General features: G+C 52.3%; 1 protein-coding gene across 1 annotated transcript in view; it reads right to left on the bottom strand.

The window, feature by feature from the left end:
* Positions 1 to 725: 725 nt before the first annotated feature.
* SLC16A2 (solute carrier family 16 member 2) overlaps positions 726 to 20,301 on the bottom strand; it is a 37,647-nt gene continuing 18,071 nt past the window's right edge. The window contains exons 2-6 of the mRNA XM_064713050.1: positions 8,713 to 8,857; positions 4,408 to 4,870; positions 3,856 to 3,999; positions 2,696 to 2,924; positions 726 to 1,482 (exon numbers count right to left, since the gene is read on the bottom strand). Coding sequence (XP_064569120.1) covers positions 1,262 to 1,482; positions 2,696 to 2,924; positions 3,856 to 3,999; positions 4,408 to 4,870; positions 8,713 to 8,857 — 1,202 coding nt within the window. The 3' untranslated portion in view covers positions 726 to 1,261. The remainder of the gene's footprint in view (positions 1,483 to 2,695; positions 2,925 to 3,855; positions 4,000 to 4,407; positions 4,871 to 8,712; positions 8,858 to 20,301) is intronic.

Here is a 20,301-nt window from a genome sequence, read left to right as displayed (position 1 = left end):
AATTTGAATTTCTACAATTTTCTGTGGGCAGTGATGGATTCCTGCCCGAGCTGGGGAAGAGCTCTGCTGCCACTCAGTGTGGTGGGCACCCACTGGCTGTGTGATTTCCTTGCACTGTCTCCCTTTCCCCCCAGATCAGCACTGACCAGCTCAGTGACAACACACGGGCTACGAGTTAAACGCTACTGGGGCTGTCAAACCCTTTGGAAAACTGGGATTCCCCACCAATACTGACTCGTGCTTATTGCTGCATATACACAACTGGCCCCCAAAAACAGCAGAGGCACCCTGTGCCCTGAGCCAGCAGCATCCCCACACCTGTGGGTGCCCCTGAGCCCAGCAGGGAATCCACCTCCCAACGTGGAGCTGCTCCATGACACAGGGGCTCTGTCCCAGCCCTGTGTGCCCCAAAGCCACCACAGTGCCCTTTTTGGTGGTGATCCCATGGATTTGGCCCCACAGAGCCGGGCACTGTGGGCTGTGCAAGGAGCTGCCCCTCTCTTTTGCAGCTCAAAAGCCCAATCATGAATTGCTGGGTGGGAAAACGGAGGTGGAAAGTGGCCAAGGGACCTGCTGGTCTCATCCACGCGTTTTTAAGGCATATTTTGCAGGAAGGGTGTGCTCCCGTGTGACTCCGAGGGCTGGAGCCAGCTGAGCTCCCTGTCATCCCAGCTGCAGCTCCCTGGGGGTGTGGGAGAGCAGCGGGAAAGGAGGAAAGAGGAAGATGAAAGCGGGACTCGCTGACATTTATTTGGTTTTTGTGCATCAGACTAAAGCAGCGCTTCCTCCTTCGGATCTCTGGCTCCAAAACAGCCCCAGGTGCTGGACGGGGAGGGGGCTGTCTCACTTGGATGTGACACCCGAGTGACACTGGAGGAGGATGGACAGCTGCAAGGTTCAACAAGTTCCATCCGTGGCCTGCTTGGAAAAGGCATTTATTAGCTGTAAACCTCTGTCGTGACGTATAGAAAACCGGGAGAGGAGCGGGAGCTTGATCAAGTTTGAATCCTGGTGAGAGTTCTCCTTACAAAAATGGTTAGGGGGAAAAAAAAAAAGGTGGCTTTGAAATCAAAACTGTCCCAAAAAAAAAAAAAAAAGCCATTTCTGCTAGTTAAAAGCCTTTAACTAGAAGAAATGTTTGTGTTTTCTCCTTTACAAACATAGTGCATCTGCGATCACTGGGAATTTCTGTCCGTCTGGGAAAGGGCCTGTGCTGGGGCTATGGAGAGGCTGCTGGTGTCCTGGAGAGCCAGGAGTGGCGTCACATGTGTGCCTCGGAGGCTGGGCAGCCTGGCAGCAGCTCCCCGTTCACCACGGCCTCCGACACCAGCATCTTGTCTTTGCCAGAATCCAGGCGCTGCTTCTTCAGCATCCTCTGGTGGACCAGCGGCACCACGGAGAGCACCAGGCCGCCGATGATGGGCGGCACCCCCGCAAAGTAAAAGGCCGCGTCGTAATTCCCAAAATAATCGTTGAGGTATCCTGGAAGAGAAGAGAGGTGACGTTAGAGCCTAATGAGCTCATTAGTCTAATGACCTGCTTGTTCTCTCCTTCGAGTGCAGCTTGCGTCACCCACCAGATCTGGGGAGATTTGGGTTTTTAAAATAATCTTTTTTTTCCGTTTGCATTTCTTGGAGTTTTTACGCCCTGGATTAAGGGATGTGTGCAGCCAACACTGTGTACCAAGGGAGTGGAGAAGGAAAGCCTCAGCCGTCCTTCCTGTTTCTCCAGAACAGGACACAACCGTCCACATCCCAGACAATCCCAAATGCAAGCCGAGACGTGTTAAACCCAACACCTCTTCCCAGAGGCTTGCCAGCCAGGAGGCAATGGGAAAGTGGGCAGGGGCTGTTCCTCTGCTGATTGTCTCCGTTTGGAAGCCCTGCCCTGATGGATGTTTTATCTCCATCTGTGAAATAATCGCTGCCAGTTACAAACAATAGCCTAGCCTTTAAAACCCAACCAGGTTCTCTATTTGTCTGGCAAGTTCCAACACAGCCAGGCATCCTTGGAGAATAACACATGGCCATTGATCAGAGCTGGAAATTCCCTCCTGTGTGATGCCTCCCTGGGGATTAGGCTGATGCAAATGGCCCCTTCACCCAGCAAGCCCCACTCAGGGAGTCCTCCAAGTGAAGGTCTGTGAGCCCCATGTTCCATCCTGAGGGCGTCAGAGTGAACTTTGCTGCCGGAAGGGAAGCAAAGAGATCGGAGGTGCTTATCCAGCTTTGGCTTAGTGCTGCTGATGCAGAGGTCCTGCTGCCCAGGGGCAGCTCTGGCAAAGCCCTGGCTGTTAAGGACATTGGGGTTATTGCTGTGCTGGAACACTGACCCAGGCCTTGTGGAGGCTCAGGTGTCTCCATCTCTAACTTCAATTCCATCTAAAAGGACTCCTAGGAAATTATTATCTGCCAGTTTTTAGCTCAGCTGCAAGCAGAAATCACTTAATGTGACCTTGGCTCACTGTTCCCATAATGACCATCTTTAATCAGCCTTGAGAGAAGCCCTGACATGCCACAGGATGTAGCATGAAGTGATGCCACCCCCATTCCTCAACCTCCACACGATCTGATAAACCAGAAAATTCAAACCAGTGCCTCTGCCCTCACACCAAAACACTACCATGGGTGAAGGCTGTCACCACCACGTCCCTCGCACTCTCTGGGTCCTGGTGCAGCCCAATGGTGTCACCCACCTGCAATGGGCGTGCCTGCAGTCATGGGCACGGCCATCAGCCCCATGAGGTACCCTATGGCCTGGGACGCCTGCATGGGCCCCACCAGCTCGAAGGCAATGGGGGCCATGATGGTGGTGAAGAAGCCATCACAGAGGCCAAGGAAGAGGCAGATGACAATGACGCCCTCGAAGCCTCGGCACTGGGGGATCATCATGCACAGGAGGCCCAAAAGCATGAAGGACGCAACCTGGGGGAAGAGAAGTGGGCATGAGAGAGAGGATGGGCAGCAGGAAGGGTCATGGAGATGGCACTGAACAGGTCAATGTCACTGCTCCCTCCCCTGGGCCCAGCAACACCATCCAGCCGCTGCTCCTGTCTCAGAGAGGCCCTTAAGAATAACCTTTTAAGAAGGGTTAAGAAGGATTAACTGCTGGATTAGCTGCTAGATTTCAGCAGTTTGTTCTTCAAAAACCACAAGGAGGTTAAAGGGTGTCAGTAGTTTGGGAAGAGTGGCTACCATGGAGTTTGATTACTGAACAGACACTGATCCCTGGGGTCAAGTGTGTAACTCCTCTTACACATTTCTGTAGTCAATTTTCTTCCCTCACAGCAGACAATGGTTGGTAAAGGCTTTGTAATTGACAGTTATTAAGCAGAGCATGGACACCAATGTAGAGATGCCATCCCTGCCCCACTGTGGTTAGCCAGCACCTCCATGGAGGGCTGGACACACCACACCTGTAGGTAAATCACACTGTACCTATAGGTAAATCACACTGTACCTGCAGGTAAATCACACTGCACCTGCAGGTAAATCACACTGTACATGCAGGTAAATCACATCGTACCTGCAGGCAAATCACACTGTACCTGCAGGTAAATCTCACTGCACCTATAGGTAAATCACACCATACCTGCAGGTAAATCACACTGTACAAACAGGTAAATCACACTGTACCTGCAGGCAAATCACCCTGTACCTGTAGGTAAATTACACCATATCTGCAGGTAAATTACACCATATCTGCAGGTAAATCACACTGTACCTGCAAGTAAATCACACTGTACCTGCAGGTAAATCACATTGTACCTGCAGGTAAATCACACCATACCTGCAGGTAAATCACATTGTACCTGTAGGTAAATCACACTGCACCTGCAGGTAAATCACACCATACCTGCAGGTAAATTTTCTTCAGCCCAGGAATGCAGTCGCCAATGCGGCCCGAAACCAAGCGCCCCAGCCCCGACATGGCCCCGAGGCAAACCAGGAGGATCCAGTCCTTTTTGGTTTCCTGAAATCGTTTCTCCACATATTTGACCTAGGATGGAGGGGAGAACACAAGGACATGAAGTTGAAGTACATTGATCTCTCTCATTTCCCCAAATGAGTGGTATTTCCTGCAGAGAGCTCATGGATTTGGGGTGGTTGTGTGACCTTCATGTCCACACTGACCTGCACCCTCCACCCACCCCAAACCCACCAGGCCCTTCCTCTCCTGCTCCTGTGCTGGTCCTCAGGAGTGCTGGGAAGTGACCCTGGCCTACCCTGGCACAGAGAGGGCACACAAAACCATATCCATCACTCTTTCTGTTTACAGCATGTGCACCAGTTTGGCTTTGAAACTTTTGGTGCCTCTGCCCCTACTGCCCATCCCCACCTTCCCACCTCCTCCTCACTCTAGGGAACGGGACCTCCCTCCCCTTCCATCCCCAGCCAGGGCTCTCACCAGGTTCATGTAAGGTACGAGGTATCCCAGGACAGCAGTAGCGATCCCAAAGGCCCAAATCCTATAGGTCTTTCTCCGGAAAACCCTCAGGTTGAAATACTTGCGGGTCTGGGCCCAGCACTGCTGCCTCATGCTCCGGCTGCCCAGCTTGTCGTGCCCATCGTGCTGAGAGTCACAAGAAGGCGTCAGGATGGGCCGGTAGGTCATGGACAAGAAGATCTGGATGAGCATTAAGGCACTGAGTACTTGGAAAGTGTGTGCCAGCCCGATGGCACCCCCGACCATCTTGAGGAAGAAGGGGAGCGGCACGGATATGAGGCAGCTGCCCCCGGCCACGATGCCGTTGGCCAGGCCCAGGCGGCGCTTGAAGTAGTGGCCGAGGATGACCAGCGAGGGCTGGAAGGCGAAGGAGCTGCCACAGCCAAAGAGGATCCCATATGTGAAATAACGGACCTCCAGGGACCTGGAAGAACACACATGGGAGTGGAAGTGTGAGGCAGAGATGAGGGAGCCTCCTCCTCCTCCCCCACGGTGCTGCACAGGCCCGGGTGTCACACACTGCAGGTACTGCACAGACAGGCTGGCCTCAAGGAGCTTATCCCCCACCAAAACCAGGATAATCCTCGCCTAACAGCTGCCACATGAAATCTGCAGCAAAATGAAGTGGGGCTGGGAAGTGCTTTCTGCCACCAGGAGAAGGCAGCAGCCAACCTGGCCTCATTGGGAAGCCGACCTTACTTCAATGGTTATTCAATTACAGCAAACAAGATTTTCTAAGGTAGGGATGGTGGGATATTTTTAGCTAGGATTCCTTTTAATTTTTCCACTGAAAGGACTAACTGAAAACATTCTCCACCCAGTGTTTGGAAGCAGAAGGCACCAACCCTGCTGGTTATTAGGCACGCAGGAAGGAAATGTGGTGTTTCTGCCCAGGCTCCAGGCTGGTTAATTAAGTTCTTCTTCTTTAAGCTCCTCTGGGAGCTTTAATTAGACATTTAATAGATCTCATTTGTACCTTACATTGGTGGCTGCACTAAAGAGGGAGTGAAGTGGCTGCTCTACAGAGCAGATGGAGAGTGCTGAAAGCTCTTGGAAGGAGCTGCCTCCCAATTTCCAGCCCAATTTTCCCAACAGAGGCAGCTGACAAAGGAGCCTGGATTTAGGCAGTACAAACAACCTGTTGTGTTTCTCTCCAGATTAAGGAATTTTTTTCTTCATTCCCATGCAATCCATCCAGCTGCAAAGATCTGCCATGGGATATTGCCTGGGGGGAAAGTGTGTGGAACGTGTGAGGAAAACCTTTGGGCAGCTCAGGGTGTTGTACAAGTAGAGTCTGTGCTCCAACCCTCGGAGCAAGACTGAGTGCTGCTCCCAAAGCAAGTGAGGAGACAGCAGCCCAGATCTCCCAGAGCAGCTGGGAGTTGGGAAAACCTTTACAAGCACATCATGCCTTCCATTACACGCTCATCCCGCCAGCCTGCCAAGCAGAAAGCAGAACACGGTTGCCGTGCCTGATGGCGCCGAGACAAATGACTGTCATGAAAGGCAATTTCCATCCTCTCCAGAGCAAAACCACATCAGAAGCCCCCTCTGTGGGAGCCAGGCAAGCAGCTGGGCCTGGTGGGCCGTGCCCGACCTCCCACGCACCGGCCCTGGCCTGGTCACGGCAGCGCTGGTGCCGCAGCTCAGCTGACGTGTCGGGGAAGTGGAGACAAATGCCACAGCTCCCATCTGCTCCCAGTGATGCTCAGACAGCCCTGCAAGAGCAGGGGCTCCTTTCAGCCATGCTCCTTGAAGAGCCAGGGCTTCCCAGCCTGCTTACTGGGAATCAGCCAGCAGCTGTCCTGTGGGAAGGGCGGCATCGTCCCCTTGGATTGTGAGGTTGACAATAGATAATTGTTTCTCCTGGGACAAGGAGGTCTCCCTCCTGCTTCCAGATCTCAGTGGGAACAGTCCTGGTCCATCCTTGCTAGCAGAAGTTGGGGGGATTCCTCTGTGCAGGAGTAACCAGGCAGAAATTGTGGAGGGGAAGGAGAAGCAGATGAAAAGGGACCGAACCCTCCCTACAGAACACTTTGTGCAGAGGAGGAGGGCTGGGAGGGCACTGGGGGCATGTGAAGACAGCCCAGCTGAGCTGGCCATCATCTCCCATTCCTCATGCTAAATCAACCCCCTTAAACTGGAGGGAAGCTAAAGCCTTAACTGGGATTTCTCTTTTTTTGAGAGCACACAAGGTCTCTTGGTGGCTTGAGCTGGTTCCGAGTGCAGGAGACACCTCAGAGCAAGGCAGCAGAGAGGAAAAGCCTTGCATTGACGCCATCCAGCCTTCCCCAGGGCTTTGCTTTTCAGCATAATTGGTTTCTTTAGTGGTTTCCTTACAAAATTCTCAATATTTTGAGACAAGAGGCACTGAGCCGGGTGCTGGGGTCTTGCCACACAGTCTTGGTGGCTCAGAGTGTTTCTGGAGCTGCTCAGTGCAGTGCTGGGGACTGCTGCTCCTCCATTTGTACAAAATACACCCATTTTAGAGAACCTAGGAGATGAAGGGGGGTGAGCTTTGATCCAGCTCTGCCTGAGCCCACCAAAGGCCGGCTGTGTCCCTCTGCACCAGAGCTTGTATCACAGGGGAATGATCTCCAGCTGTGGTGGAGTGACTTGGCAGCAGGGACCAAAAAAAAGCTTCTCCATTGTTCAGGGAGAGCTGGAGCCACAAGCCCTGAGTTTCAGGAGCAGCCTTCACCACCCGGGTGGAGCGGTGCCAAATCCCACAGGCTCCCTGCTCTGCCCCGGCCCCGCGCTCCGCTCTGCCCTCGCTGCTCCCCTCGCTCTGCTCCAGCTGCAAAGGGGCTCCTTTCTCCCTTAAAGGCAGCCAGAGGAATGTGCTCCAAGAGTGAGAGGCAGGAAATGGGGATTTCAGTCCTGGAGCTCTCCTGGAAAAGATTTTCCTCTCTGCCTGTACTGTTTGATTTTAGTTTTTTAGGTTTTTTTTGAAGCCCAACACAACAAGCCCCTGGCAGTGGTGTGGTCCCACGAGCCTTTCTTCTTTGCACAAACATTTTACAATAGAGTCCAAACATTTTACAAAAAAGTCCAAGCTTTGCTGAATGGAAGGAAAGCAGGACTGCATGGGAAGCTCCTGTGATCTGCATGCCAGGGCACAGCTTCCCCCAGGACCCACGGCACCTTTTGCCATCATCTCTGGAATCACAAAGGGTGGCACTGAGGAGGAAGCTGCAGACGCCGCTGTCCAAGATGGTTTTAGAAACCCAAAAATCCCATCTGCAACTGGCCATAGTCCTGGGGGGTTTACCTGGGGATCAGAACTGATCCCCACTCCCAGCATGATGGGGGGATCCCACAGATGAGGACTTGGGGATCCAGGGAAACAGGGCTGGGACGAGCACAAGGGTCTCACTGAGCAGGAGGAGCACAGCATGGGCAAGTAGCCCTCTGGAAAACTGGTGTGTATTTGCTTTAAAAACCCTCTCCTTGAAGCATTTTAATTAAAACAATATTGATTTTAACTGAAATCCAACCCAAAGCAATGTTTTTATTCAGAAAAAGTGGGGCAAATGCTGCTTTGGAGGTGTCTCCATGGAGCCTCTGAGACTGTGTTTACTAAGTGTCACATAAATTACCCCAGAGGTGACCTCTTTTTGCTCCCACAACGATGCCAACCCCCATTTCTGGGCTGGAAAGACACACAGGGTACACCTGCCATTGGCCAGTGCCTGCCAGCAGAAATTCATGGCTTGGGATCAGGCACGGAAAACAAGGAGCAGCAGTGCCCTGCGCTGCCACAGGCACACGAGCCAGGGCAGGAACACCACAAACTGCTCCAAACCCTGTCTGCCTTCCCCTCCCTGTCTGCCCTGCACAGAAACTCCCTCTTAGGCATAATCCACCAAATATTATTTTAAGCATTAATTTACTTTCAGCACCAAATGTGAAAATGGTTGCAAAGGTTGAACGGTTTTCTCTGTGAGTGCCTCTCTGGAGCTGCCCATAGAGGCACACCAACCTCTGCTGCTGTTTTAAAGATCAAATGAGGGACCTGAGTGCTGAAATCCCAGAAAATACAGTCCCTTGCTCGGGTAAAATTTATTCTGCTTTTACCTAAGGACACAAGGTTCAGTTTGGAGGGGAACAGGCATGGGCTGTAGGGATATCAGGATATCTCTGATGCGGATGGGCCCCACCTGCTTTGCTCCCAGAGGCAGCAGCAATGTGTTGGCAGGGGGATTGCAGGGGACAGGGAGGAAGAGGAGCGCTCCAAGGAGCTGGGTGTGCCCCCCACAGCCTTACTTGGTGAAGGAGCTGGAGAGGAGCCCGATGAAGGCGATGGTGGCGCCCATGGCTGCCGTGGTCCTGCAGCCGATGCGGTCGGTGAAGATGCTGACGATGGGAGAGCAGAAAAAAATCATCCCCATGGCCAGGGAGCCGACCCATGCTGGGGAGAGAGAGGAGAAAGGTGATGGTCAGGGTGGGACACCCAACAGGGGCAGGGGGAATCAACCAGGGACCAAGCACAGCTTTGGAGGTGTCTTGGCAGCCCCATCACACAGTTAATTAGTGCTGTTAATTAACAGTGCAACTCATGAATGACACAGAGACCTGGTGGCACCACAGATGGGGCACGATGATGGAGTATGGACAGGTTTTCCTTGCATTCCTCTCTGCTGGGTTACTGTGTCCCAAGGAAGGCACCAAGTTTCAATGCTTTTTCCAAACCACCATGGCTGCACATGGGAAGATGCCCCACTGACAGCGCTTCCATCAGGAATCTCCACAGCCAAAAGCCCCCTGAGCTCCTCCAAGCCCTTTGCTCCCCAGCTTTGGCTGGGGAGATGTTCCTGCCCTGAGCTAGAGCCCTGCATTGCCAGGAGCACACCACCCACCCCTCCCTCACTCCCCAGAGTCAGCACCCCTCACCTTCCCCTCTCCCCACAGCCAGTGAGGATTCCTCATTGCAGCTGAGCTGATGGAGACACATGTTTATCCCAGGTTAAATTCCACCCCTGACCTTGCCAGGCAATGCCCAAGTGGGACCATCATGCCCTGTCTCCTTCCAGCCCACTCTGGAGAAAACCACTGTCTGTCTGTCTTTTTTTTTTTCCCAGAAATGTTAATTATTCACAGATTTATTTCTTTGTTTCAGCCCATCACAGAATTGTTAAGGTTAGAAAAGCCTTTTAAGATCCTCAAGTCCAACCATTCCCCCAGCACTGCCAAGCCCAGTACTAACCCATGTTCCCAAGTGCCACATCCCCATGGTTTTTAATTCCCTCAGGGACAATGATTCCATCACTGCCCTGAGCAGCCTGTGCCAGTGCTTGACCAGCCATTTAGTGAAGAAATTTTTCCTAATATCAAACCTTAACCTCTCCTGGCACAACTTGAGGCCATTTCCTCTTGTCTACCGTCTTCTCCCTGCCCTCCACCTTCTCCTTTTTATGGTCTATGTGACTATTTTGGGGAGGAAATGCAAGATTTCAAGAAAAGCAATGTGGTAAGGAAAAGAATTTCAGTTCTAACAGCTCTGAGGAGAAGGAAGAGGTCCCCAGGGGGGTGTGTGGGGCAGAGCAGGATGGACAGAGGGACAAGGGGCTCCCAGCCCTACCTGGCACCAGAGTGGGGGGACCTCCTGGAGCATCTCCAAGCTCCAGGTGCTGGCTCTGGTTTGCCAAGCGCAGTCCCAGGACATGTGGTCCTTTTACCTTTTTTTATCCCTTTTTTAGGTTTGTGTTGGGCTTTTTTTTTGCACCTAAGCCAAGGGCTCTGCAAACCTTTTCATCACATCCCTGCATAAAAACACTCTCATGATCCTTCCAGAGCCGTGAGATCTTCAAAAAATAGCCAGGTCCCTATTAAAAGCAAATCCCAGCTATAGAACAGCCTCTCCAACCTCTGCCTTTCACAAAAGGACCACACAAAGAAGCCCTCCCCAGGCTGGGAAGAGCTGACCCTTCCAAATTAATTATAAGTTCACAAGTACCCAATTTACTTCAAAATCTTCCTTAATAAATGCAGAGTGGAGCAATAAAATGAAAAGCAAAGGCTGAGCAGGAGCCTCGTGGGGCTGGCTGAGCTCTCATCTCAACTGCGGGCAAAAAGAAGGGAGAGGGGAAGGGAGAGGACCCCCCTGTGCAGCTGATTTTCTTGGTTACAAACACAAGGCACAGTGTAACCAAAGTCCCTCTAATAGGATTAGGTGGCACCGGTCCAAAGAGCCGTCCAAAGCAGCTCCGAGAGGGGGTGAGGGGTGGGAGCCACGCCAGGATGGGAAAGGCTCGTTAAATTGGATAATATACTTCCAGAAATGTTCCTTCTACTCCAGCCAAGGCAGTAAAACGTTAGATGGCCCCGTCATGTTTGAAGTTTGTTATTTTTGGAAATTACTTTAAGAAACGCGGAAATAAAAGCATAAAGCGGAGTATTAAATTTAAAGGGCCAGATTCGGATCTTAATAACCCGGGGATTTACATGCAAATAGGCAGGATCAATCTCTGGCCCCAAAAATGCACACTCACCTGCAGAGATCAAAGCAAACCCAGGGCAGGAGGCTCAGCAAACGGGTGCTTAAAAAGCTCCTCCAGCTCTGGGTTTGTAAAAATGAGATATCTCTCAATTAAAATTGGTAAACACACAAAAAAAAAAAAAAAAAAAGAAAGAAAAAAAAAGAGTCCCGTGGCAAATTGCTCTACCTTAGAGAAAGGGCTTACCACAAGCAATGAATAAAAATAGGCTTGGGGAAGAACATCCAGTTAAAATTAGTAAGAACAATAGCCTCACTTCCAGAGCGGGGTTTTGTCTTCCCAGCGCTTCCCAGCGAAGCCCCGGGAAGCCGGGAGGGCTGGGCCGGCTCCAGCGCTGGGAGGAAACCTCGGCAAAACCCGGGGGCAGCACAAAACCTCCTCGGTGCCGGCTCCCATCCCGCCAGGATTCACACCAAAACAGAGCGGGCGCACAATGAAAAATTTTTGGACAATGAAAACTTTGCAGTACATTAACCTTCCTAGAAGAGAGATAGAGATGAAATGGAGGAGGAAATGGGCAAGTGTGATGAAAGTTCGTGCAAGTGAAAGATGTCGGAAGGGTGGAGAAGAATCTTAAGTGGGAAGAGATGATGGAGGGCCCTTAGCTGGACTTTCCTTGTATAGCCATGGACAGAACCATGTTTCCTGTGACACAGAGACTGCATCCAGGGGCAGGCAATGGCTCAGAGCCAAGAGGGTTCAGTGTTGGTACCCCTCGGCCCCAGGGGGTGAAATGTGGGGACACAGGTGTCCCGAAGGTGAGACTGTGCTCTTTTTGGAACGGGACAAAGCATCCTTAAGGAAAACCCTAGAAGGAGCTCTGGTCCATGTGCAGGGGTGAGAGCACTGGACATGGAAGGAAAAGGTCACGATGGCAGATGCTCTCCAGGCGGTGCCATGAGTGACATGAAAACACACGAGGTTTTGGTGGCGTTTCCTGGGGAAGCCTATGGCACAAGAAGGACTTCTCTCCTCTTGATGAACTGAGAATTGATTATCTAAAGGGTGGTGATGGACCACCCTTTCAGACCACCTAAAACAGATTTCCCCCTGTTTTATCCCCAGTGATCCCCTTTCACCTGGGCTGGGGCAAAGATGGAGGGAGATGATGGCAGAAAAGCACAGATTGGGAAAGAAATGGAGCTCAGGTGAAGCCCAGCCCCAAACACACCCCTTTGGGCACAGTCCTTGGATCAGCTCCAGGGAAAGAAGGGTTTATTTTGGGCAGTCTGTGGTGTTGAAGTTTCTCCTGGCCTTTGCTGGATGTGAAGGGCAGAGGCAGCCGTTCCTCCAATGGAAACAGGCAGGGCTCAGCACCTTCCCTCCCACAGCTTCTCCAATGCTGCAGAAGTTACCTCTTGGTATAAAGCCACAGTGGAAAAAAGGGGGGGAATTTCTGCTCCTGATTTCCAGAGGGTTTGCATGGGGTGGTTAATTCCCAGCCTGGCCACACCTCCCACCCTCTGTGGCTGATAAGCTGGGCGAGATATGGAAACACACAGACAAGCCCCCACATGAGGCACAGAGGCTTATCAAGCACATCCTAAAAGAAGCTATGGAGAGAATCCAGCTGAGGATGGGGCTGGAAGGAGCTCAGGAGCTGCCAGAACTTTGACAGGGATCGGGTTAAGACTTGATTGTGTTTTAGGGTGCTGTGAGTCCAACCAGCCCCAGCTGAAGGGGCTGGGTTTGGAGCTGGGTGCCATGGGGGAATCTGGCTGGTGACAGGGGTGTCCTGACAGAAACAACTTGACAGGTGACATGCAAGAGATGTCCCCGCAGAAACACAAAATGCTTCAGAAACCATATTTCCAGATTTAAACAAAAACAACCGAAAAGACATGAAAACACTCTGCTTTTGGTGAGGGGAAATGCACATGACTTCTGATTTGGGGGTTGCTGATATGAGAGGTGACTCGAGGCGTGTTGTCCCACCCTGACAGCCACCTCTCTGCTGACCCTGTTTGGCACTGAGAGTTACATCAAACCCAGACCTGCCCATCCCACCCTGCTCCCACCACAGTCCCTCCTGAAGGGATGGAAGGAGCTGAGGAGCCAGGATCCTCCCAGGGCACACACCCTGCTCCAGGGGCTGGGGCACAGCACCAGCCCAGCCCAAGCCACCTACAGAGCTGGTGGAACCTTCCTGGTGGTCCTAGGGGTGCTCTGGGTTAGGGGAAGAGCTCAGTGTGGGACTGGTGCTGCTTTGCTGGAGCAGAGTTGTTGACCAAGGAGAACATTCCACCAGCAGCTCTCCCACATAGGAGAAAGCTCCAGCTAAAGCTCTACAGATTCTTCCTTCCCACCTTGACATAATAAAGGCAGCCAAGCTGGTGGCCCATGGCTGATCCAAAGCCATGTGGCCTTCCACATGGACAGGGAATGCAGTGGTTGAATTTCTGCAAGAGGAACAGTGATTCAATGGTCTAAGAGATCACAGAATCATAAAATCAGAGGGGTTGGGGTTGGAAGGGACCTTAAAGATCATCGAGTTCTACCCCCTGCCATGGGTAGAAGGACACCTTCCACTATCCCAGGGTGCTCCAAGTCCCATCTAAGCTGGCCTTGGACACTTCCAGCTGTTGCAATAGCATGGCCAGGATGATCCATCCCTCCCAACACCACCCACCCTGGCTTCAGGAAAGAGGGAAAAGTGGTGAGGTGACCCATTTGCCCACCAACCCATTTGCCAACCATCCCAAGAGCACCAAGCTGTGCCCATACTGCAGGAGGGACCAGGAATGCTTTGGTCACCTTCTCCTCCTCCTACCAGGGGGTGACAAAGCTCCTGGGACCCTGAGGCAGAGGAGGGGTTGGGGGGCTCAGGTCCCCCTGCAGTGGGGCTGGTGATGCTGAGGTGTCCCTGAGGGCTGTCAGCACCATGTCTGTGTGTTCATGACCCCCAGGGTCAGTCCAGCTGGTCCCACTTGGATACCAGACCAACTTTCATTCCAGCAGGACCATCTGACAGGATGACAAACTTCCCCCGTTGCTGACGTTTTCCTGAGCAGAAAAAGATTTCTGAGAGCAGAGCAAGGTAGGAGCAGGAAGGTGAGAAAGGAAGAAAATCTCACCACTCTGAGATGCAGATCCAAACCCCGCTGGTATTTAGCTTATTGTTTCCAAAAAAACATCATTAAAAAATCAGACCACGGCACTTGAAGCCAAACCTATTTGTTCCTTTAAAAGCAAACCTCCAGGGAGAGGGGAGGAAGGGACGTCGCTCTCAGCTGTGCTTCCCCGCTGACCCACATAGCCGGGCTGGAGGGATCAAGGGCCAGGAGGTGAGCTCAGATCCGCCACTGGAGGAAGTGTCTTCCCTCGCTTCCCGCGGCTTCTCCCGCTCGCGCCGCGCAGCTGGGACAGGGCCCGGGGACAAGATGCACACAGGGTCACCTTCCCCAGGCACCTGGCCTTTCTCAGGGGAGAGATGAGGCAGCCAAAGGTAATTCACCTCCTGCACCTCTCCTACAAGAGATAAATCACTTTTTGACTCGTTGCAGGCTGCTGTGACAAACCTCGTTGCGCATCTTCACAGCCCTGCCCAGCCCTACCTGGCTCGACTTTGGGAGCCCAGGCAACCTGCTGGCCCTTCCAGGCATGGGCTGTGAGGGAGCAGGAGGCTGTGCCCCCCTCAGCAGGGCTCCCACAGCACATCTGGAGTGAAAACCAAGCAGCTGTTTCATCTCGTGCCCTTGGAGAGCCATTTGCGTCATTCCCTTGTGTCTCAAAGTGAAGCCTGAACCGCTCCCAGCGGCTCAGCCCCATGTGCTCAGCACCCCCCGTGGGCTGAGCCAGTCCCAGGGATGAATGGTCAAGGCTTAAATAAAGGCAGATGCAGAAATCAGAGCTGAGGAAGCCACCACAATGCATGGTAGGGTGGGAAACTGAGCTGGAGAGCAGCAAAACAGAGCTGAGGAGTTTGAAACCGAAGCTGGGAAACCTCAAGCTGGGGAACACCAAATTGAAGCTGAGGAGCAGAAACTGAACCTGGAGAGCACCAAACTGAAGTTGAGGAGCACCAAAATGGCCCAGAATGAAGTTGTGGAGCCCCAAACTGAAGATGAGGAACCCCAAACCAAACAAAACCTGAGGAGCACCAAACTCAGCCTGGAGACCACCAAACTGAGATCCACAAACCAAAGTTGTGAAGCCCCAAACCAAAGCTGGAGAACATCAAACTGAACCTGGGGAGCACCAAACTGAGAATGAGGAGCAGCAAACTGAAGGTGAGGAGCACCAAACCAACACCAGGACACACCAAAGTGATGCTGAGGAGCCTCAAAATGATGCTGAGAAGCACCAAACCAAAACTGTGGAGCCCCAAACTGAGGACCCTCCAAAATGATGCTGAAGAACCTCAAACCAAGTCTGGGGAACACCAAACTGAAGATGAGGAACCCCAAACCAAAGCTGGGGAATCCCAAACAAGAACTGGGAACACCAAACTGAACCTGGAGACCACCAAAGTGAGATCCACAAACCAAAGTTGTGAAGCCCCAAACCAAAGCTGGAGAGCATCAAACCGAACATGGAGAGTACCAAACTGAGAATGAGGAGCAGCAAACTGAAGGTGAGGAGCACCAAACCAACACCAGGACACACCAAAGTGATGCTGAGGAGCCTCAAAATGATGCTGAGAAGCACCAAACCAAAACTGTGGAGCCCCAAACTGAGGACCCTCCAAAATGATGCTGAAGAACCTCAAACCAAGTCTGGGGAACACCAAACTGAAGATGAGGAACCCCAAACCAAAGCTGGGGAATCCCAAACAAGAACTGGGGAACACCAAACTGAACCTGGAGACCACCAAAGTGAGATCCACAAACCAAAGTTGTGAAGCCCCAAACCAAAGCTGGAGAGCATCAAACTGAACCTGGAGAGTACCAAACTGAGATTGAGGAGCAGCAAACTGAAGGTGAGGAGCACCAAACCAACACCAGGACACACCAAACTGATGCTGAGGAGCCTCAAAATGATGCTGAGAAGTCCCAAACCAAAGCTGGGGAGCAGCAAACCAATTCTGAGAAGCACCAAACCAAAGCTGTGGAGGCCCAAACTGAGGAGCCCCAAACCTCAGAACCCCAAACTGATGCTGAAGAGCCCCAAACCAAGGCTGGGGAGCACCAAACTGGTGCTGAAGAGCCCCAAACCAAGGCTGAGGAGCACCAAACTGAAGCCAGACTTCTCTGGATGGGAGCTGGTGGTGGCAGGGCATTGTGGTGGCAGCCACTGTGCATCATGTGCAGCTCAAAGCCAGCTAAACTCATTAATTGTATAGCAAGCCCTGCTTGGTACCATACCCTAAAGCTTCAGAACAAAGTCCTCCTTTATCAGGTTTGGCTGACTTCTCTCCCCCAACCCCCCTCTTTTGAAAACAATTCCACAACAGCCTGAAAATTGGAATAAATGGAATTATTCAGAGGAATTATTCAAGGCCCAGGTCTGGCTAAAGACCCTTTCAGTGCCCTGTTCATGGTGGTGTTAGGAGAGCGTAAGGAAATATGTGAATGTTGTAGAAGTGGAAGCTCCTGTCATTGTGCCATGATCCCATGGCCATGGATAAGGCAACAGCTTCCCAGAGATCAGACCAGGCAAGTGCCAATCCAGTCTTTGCCACAGGGGAGTTTTAAAACACCAATTTTGAAGTGGTCCAGGAGCACAGAGCACTGGGGCAGAGCAGGCTGGGAATGTACTTTGCTTTACAAACCCCACCACAGCTCTCCTGGTTGTGTCTCTCTGCCTCCCCTCTCCCTCAAGGACGCAGGGGACTTTTAAGAGACGATGTCCAGGCCACCTCCTGTAACCACTAAGTGACAGATCTCAGCTTATGTGAGAGAAAAGTCCCAAAATGAGCTGCCCTGTGGCCACACTAAATAGAGATGGAGACAAATCTGTGGTTTCACTTGGCAAGCAGCAGGCACGGAGTGTTTGCCTCAGGTTCCTGCACTCAACATCCCAGAGAAACTCAGTCCCAGCCACATTTTGCATCCATTTCATTCCAAACCCATAAAACTCGGCCCTGGCTAGAGCAAAATGGTGTTAGAGCTGGTTTCTGGGCTGCATCACATCCTCCCCATCCACAGCCTGAGCCTTGGAGGCTCCAGAGCTGGTCCAGAAATGCGAATCCTTGTGAAATCCATCCAAAAGCAACAAGGCAGCATGTGCTCTGCAGCTGAAACCCACCATGTGCCCAGGCGGGAGTTTTCTTCCCAGCACTCCACTCCACAGGCCAGGAAGGTTTTTCTTCTCTGCGTCGCCTCTGGCTTGCAATTTTTGAGGGATGATTCACCTACCACACACTGAAGTTACCCAACAAACAGGAGCTGCAGCTCCTCAACGTGGGCCACGTCCCATCCAGACGTCTTTCCATGACCTACACACCCAAGGAGGCCGAGGATCTTGTTACTCCAAGCTCTCCTGGTGTTTGTGACTCCAAGGGATGTTGGGCTGGACCCTGTTTGTCCATGTCCCATCTCCCTGTGTGAGAGCCCAGGGCTGTCCTGGCATCCAGCTGCTGCTGGGCAGAACCAGTGCCCTCCCTCGGCTCCTGCCCAAATGAACTGGCAGAGGATCTTTAGCACTGGGGGGGAAAAAACAAATCCTGGTGATGAGCATCTCCCCCCTTGACTGCGCTGTCACACGGCCCGCCAGCCCCGGCTGCGTTTTCATCAAGCAATTTTATGAAGAACAGAAAAGTTCCATTTTAATTGGTGAAAATTCCCTCCTCCCACCCGTGGAGCACCAATCTGTAATTAGCCTTTCATGTAAAACGATGTTTATTCCTGACGGAGTTTGTCTTGGCACAAACACGCCCTCTGAAATGTGCACACATTTGAAGACTCAAACCCTGCATTTAATTCTCTATCTGCTTGTTAATGCTCATTGTTCCCAAGCCCCTTTTCAAAACACACCCACGGGGAGAAGAAAGTATTTTTTATGTATATACATAAAAACCTCCTTCCAGCATCAGGACACCAGCGGCGAGCACGGCACCGGCCCAGGGTCCGGCTGCCCCCGATCCCGGCGCCCTCCCAAACACACGGTGCCAAGACCAGAATTCCTGATTTTATCCACCTTCCCCTTTCTTCAACACAAGTTTTTCTCTTCAGTTATGATGCCCTTTAATGTTCCCCCTGCAGTGCAACTGAGCCCTGAAGTGGGAGGGTGGGAAAAGCACTGTGGAGAGCCCATCAAAAGCACCCAGATCTGTTTTGGAGAACCTGCCCTCACCCGTGGAAGCCAGAACCCAATCTCATGATTCCTGGCTCAATATGGAGTGATTTGGGAGTTATACTCTCCTAAATCTCCTAACACAGCAGCCCCCAGGACCTCCCAGCTGGAGCTGGGTGACCAAAGCAGATCAGATCCATCCCCTCTGTCCAGCTCTGGATGCAGATGGCAGTGAGAGCCCAACAGAGGATCCTGAGTGGCTGCCACTGCCTGCTCCATGTTCTGCCATTTCCAACAGGGCAATAAACACAATATCCACCTTATCAAATGAAAGGGACAGCAAAGGCTTGGGATCAGGGACAGAGACAATATCAGGGTTGGCATTAGGGTTTGGGTTGGGGTCTGGATAAGGTTAGGGTCTGGATCAGGATTAGAGTTTAGTTTAGTGTCAAGGGACATTGCTCTCCCCAGCCTGATGCATCCTGGTGGGTTGGGGTTTCCTCCAGGCCCCTCACCCTGAGTTTTTGGGGAAAGAGTTCCCACTGCTGAAGCCAGGCAGGTTCCCAGGTGATGGCAATGATTAACTCTGGTGGGACACTGTGGGTCAGCTCTGGCCCCAGACAGTGGCTGCTGCACGTCCAAAGCTCTCTCTTTTCTCTTTGGAAAAGCCATGACCTGGCCAAACTTCACTGGGCTTTGACTATGATTAACCTCCTGCAGTCAGCAGTGCAAGGTCACAAAGCCTGGGAACAGCTCAGCATTCACACCCCACCACTGCCATCCCTGTCTCCAGCAGTGAGGTGTGACCCCTTCTGCTTCTCCAGCCCCAAAATGTGTCCTCTCCTCTGAGCTCCCCTGTGACCACCTTATGTTACTGGCAGGTTTGTACTGGTAACCAGCTCCTGTAGCCACAGAGAACTGGGAGGGCTGTGCAGCTGAGGGACCGGGGTGGTGGAGCCTCAGGAATTCACCCCAGTGCTTCATCTGCTCTTCATCTGGGTGGGTAGGAGAGATGGAAGAGAGGGAGGAAAGCTGCCATTTTAGGGGCACACCTGAAAGTCCTGCCGGGCTGGAGTGTGACTCTGGGAGCAGTCCCTGCCCTGCCAGCTGCCCCATGTGAGTGGCTGCCATGGCTTTTCCCAGCTGGAGCATCTCAGCCAACCTTGTGATCCACCAGGACATGGAGCCATGGCTCTCACTGGAGCAGCCCAGCCAGCCCTGTGATCCCCTGGGATGTGGAGCTGTGGCTCCCAGCCAGCCCAGCTCCCAGCAGATGGTGAAGCAGTGCTGGCTCACAATCCAGGATGAGGGGCAAAGCCAGCAGAGCTCTTCACACCAAGGTCAGGGGTTCATGTCCCAGCCAGGCACAGAATCCATGTACTGATCCACCACTGCATCTCCATCTCCGTGACATCACACCTGACACACAGGATCCCCAAAATCCCCAGTGTTGCTTCACCTGGGGCATCCCAAGCCCTTGATGCCTTGGGGAGAAGATGGGATGGATCCTGGCCACCAGTGGGAGGCAGGTTGGGCTCCACTCCCAAACAAACCTGGTGGCCCAAGGCTGCTCCATCCTTGTGAAATCACTGGGCACTTTCTGCCTCCCCTGCCCCGCTCCCACCAACCCCTCCTGGGCTGTGTTTGGGAACCTCCTCCCTCTGCGGTGAGACAGGGGTGAGAAAGGAAACTTTTTTCCAAGCTGGAAGAGACAGAAAAGTTTCCCTCTTTGCCAAATTTCTCCCCAGCCATCTTCTGTTTCCCATTAACAGCGAGGAGAAGAAGAAGAAGAAACCCTACGGCCCAGCTCCATGCTCCTCCCACCACAACTCCCATGGGCACTTGTCAACATCCCAGTGACAAAAGGAGAATTAAAGCCATGAAACCTGGCTGGCCGTGCCCCAGGGACGGCTGCAAAACAACCCCCCTGCTCTGCTCTTACATCTCCCCCATGGAAACTTTTCAACTCCAGGCCCTGGCAGGAGCCAGGCTGATCCCAGCTGAATTCCTTCCACTTACCAGCAAATAAATAGCAGTTAAATGAAAGGAAAGAGAAAAACACCCTTTTTTTTCAAAGGGGAAAACAAAGAAGTCAGGGAAAATAAATGGAGGCGAAATGTTGTGCTGGTCACAGGCTCACGAAGATCTTTTTCCTTCCCAGCTGGGTACTTGACAGCCTTCCCTT

This window comes from Zonotrichia leucophrys, chromosome 4A (genome assembly GCF_028769735.1).
Source record: "Zonotrichia leucophrys gambelii isolate GWCS_2022_RI chromosome 4A, RI_Zleu_2.0, whole genome shotgun sequence".
NCBI lineage: Eukaryota > Metazoa > Chordata > Aves > Passeriformes > Passerellidae > Zonotrichia > Zonotrichia leucophrys.
This window is presented reverse-complemented; position numbering and strand designations above follow the sequence as displayed.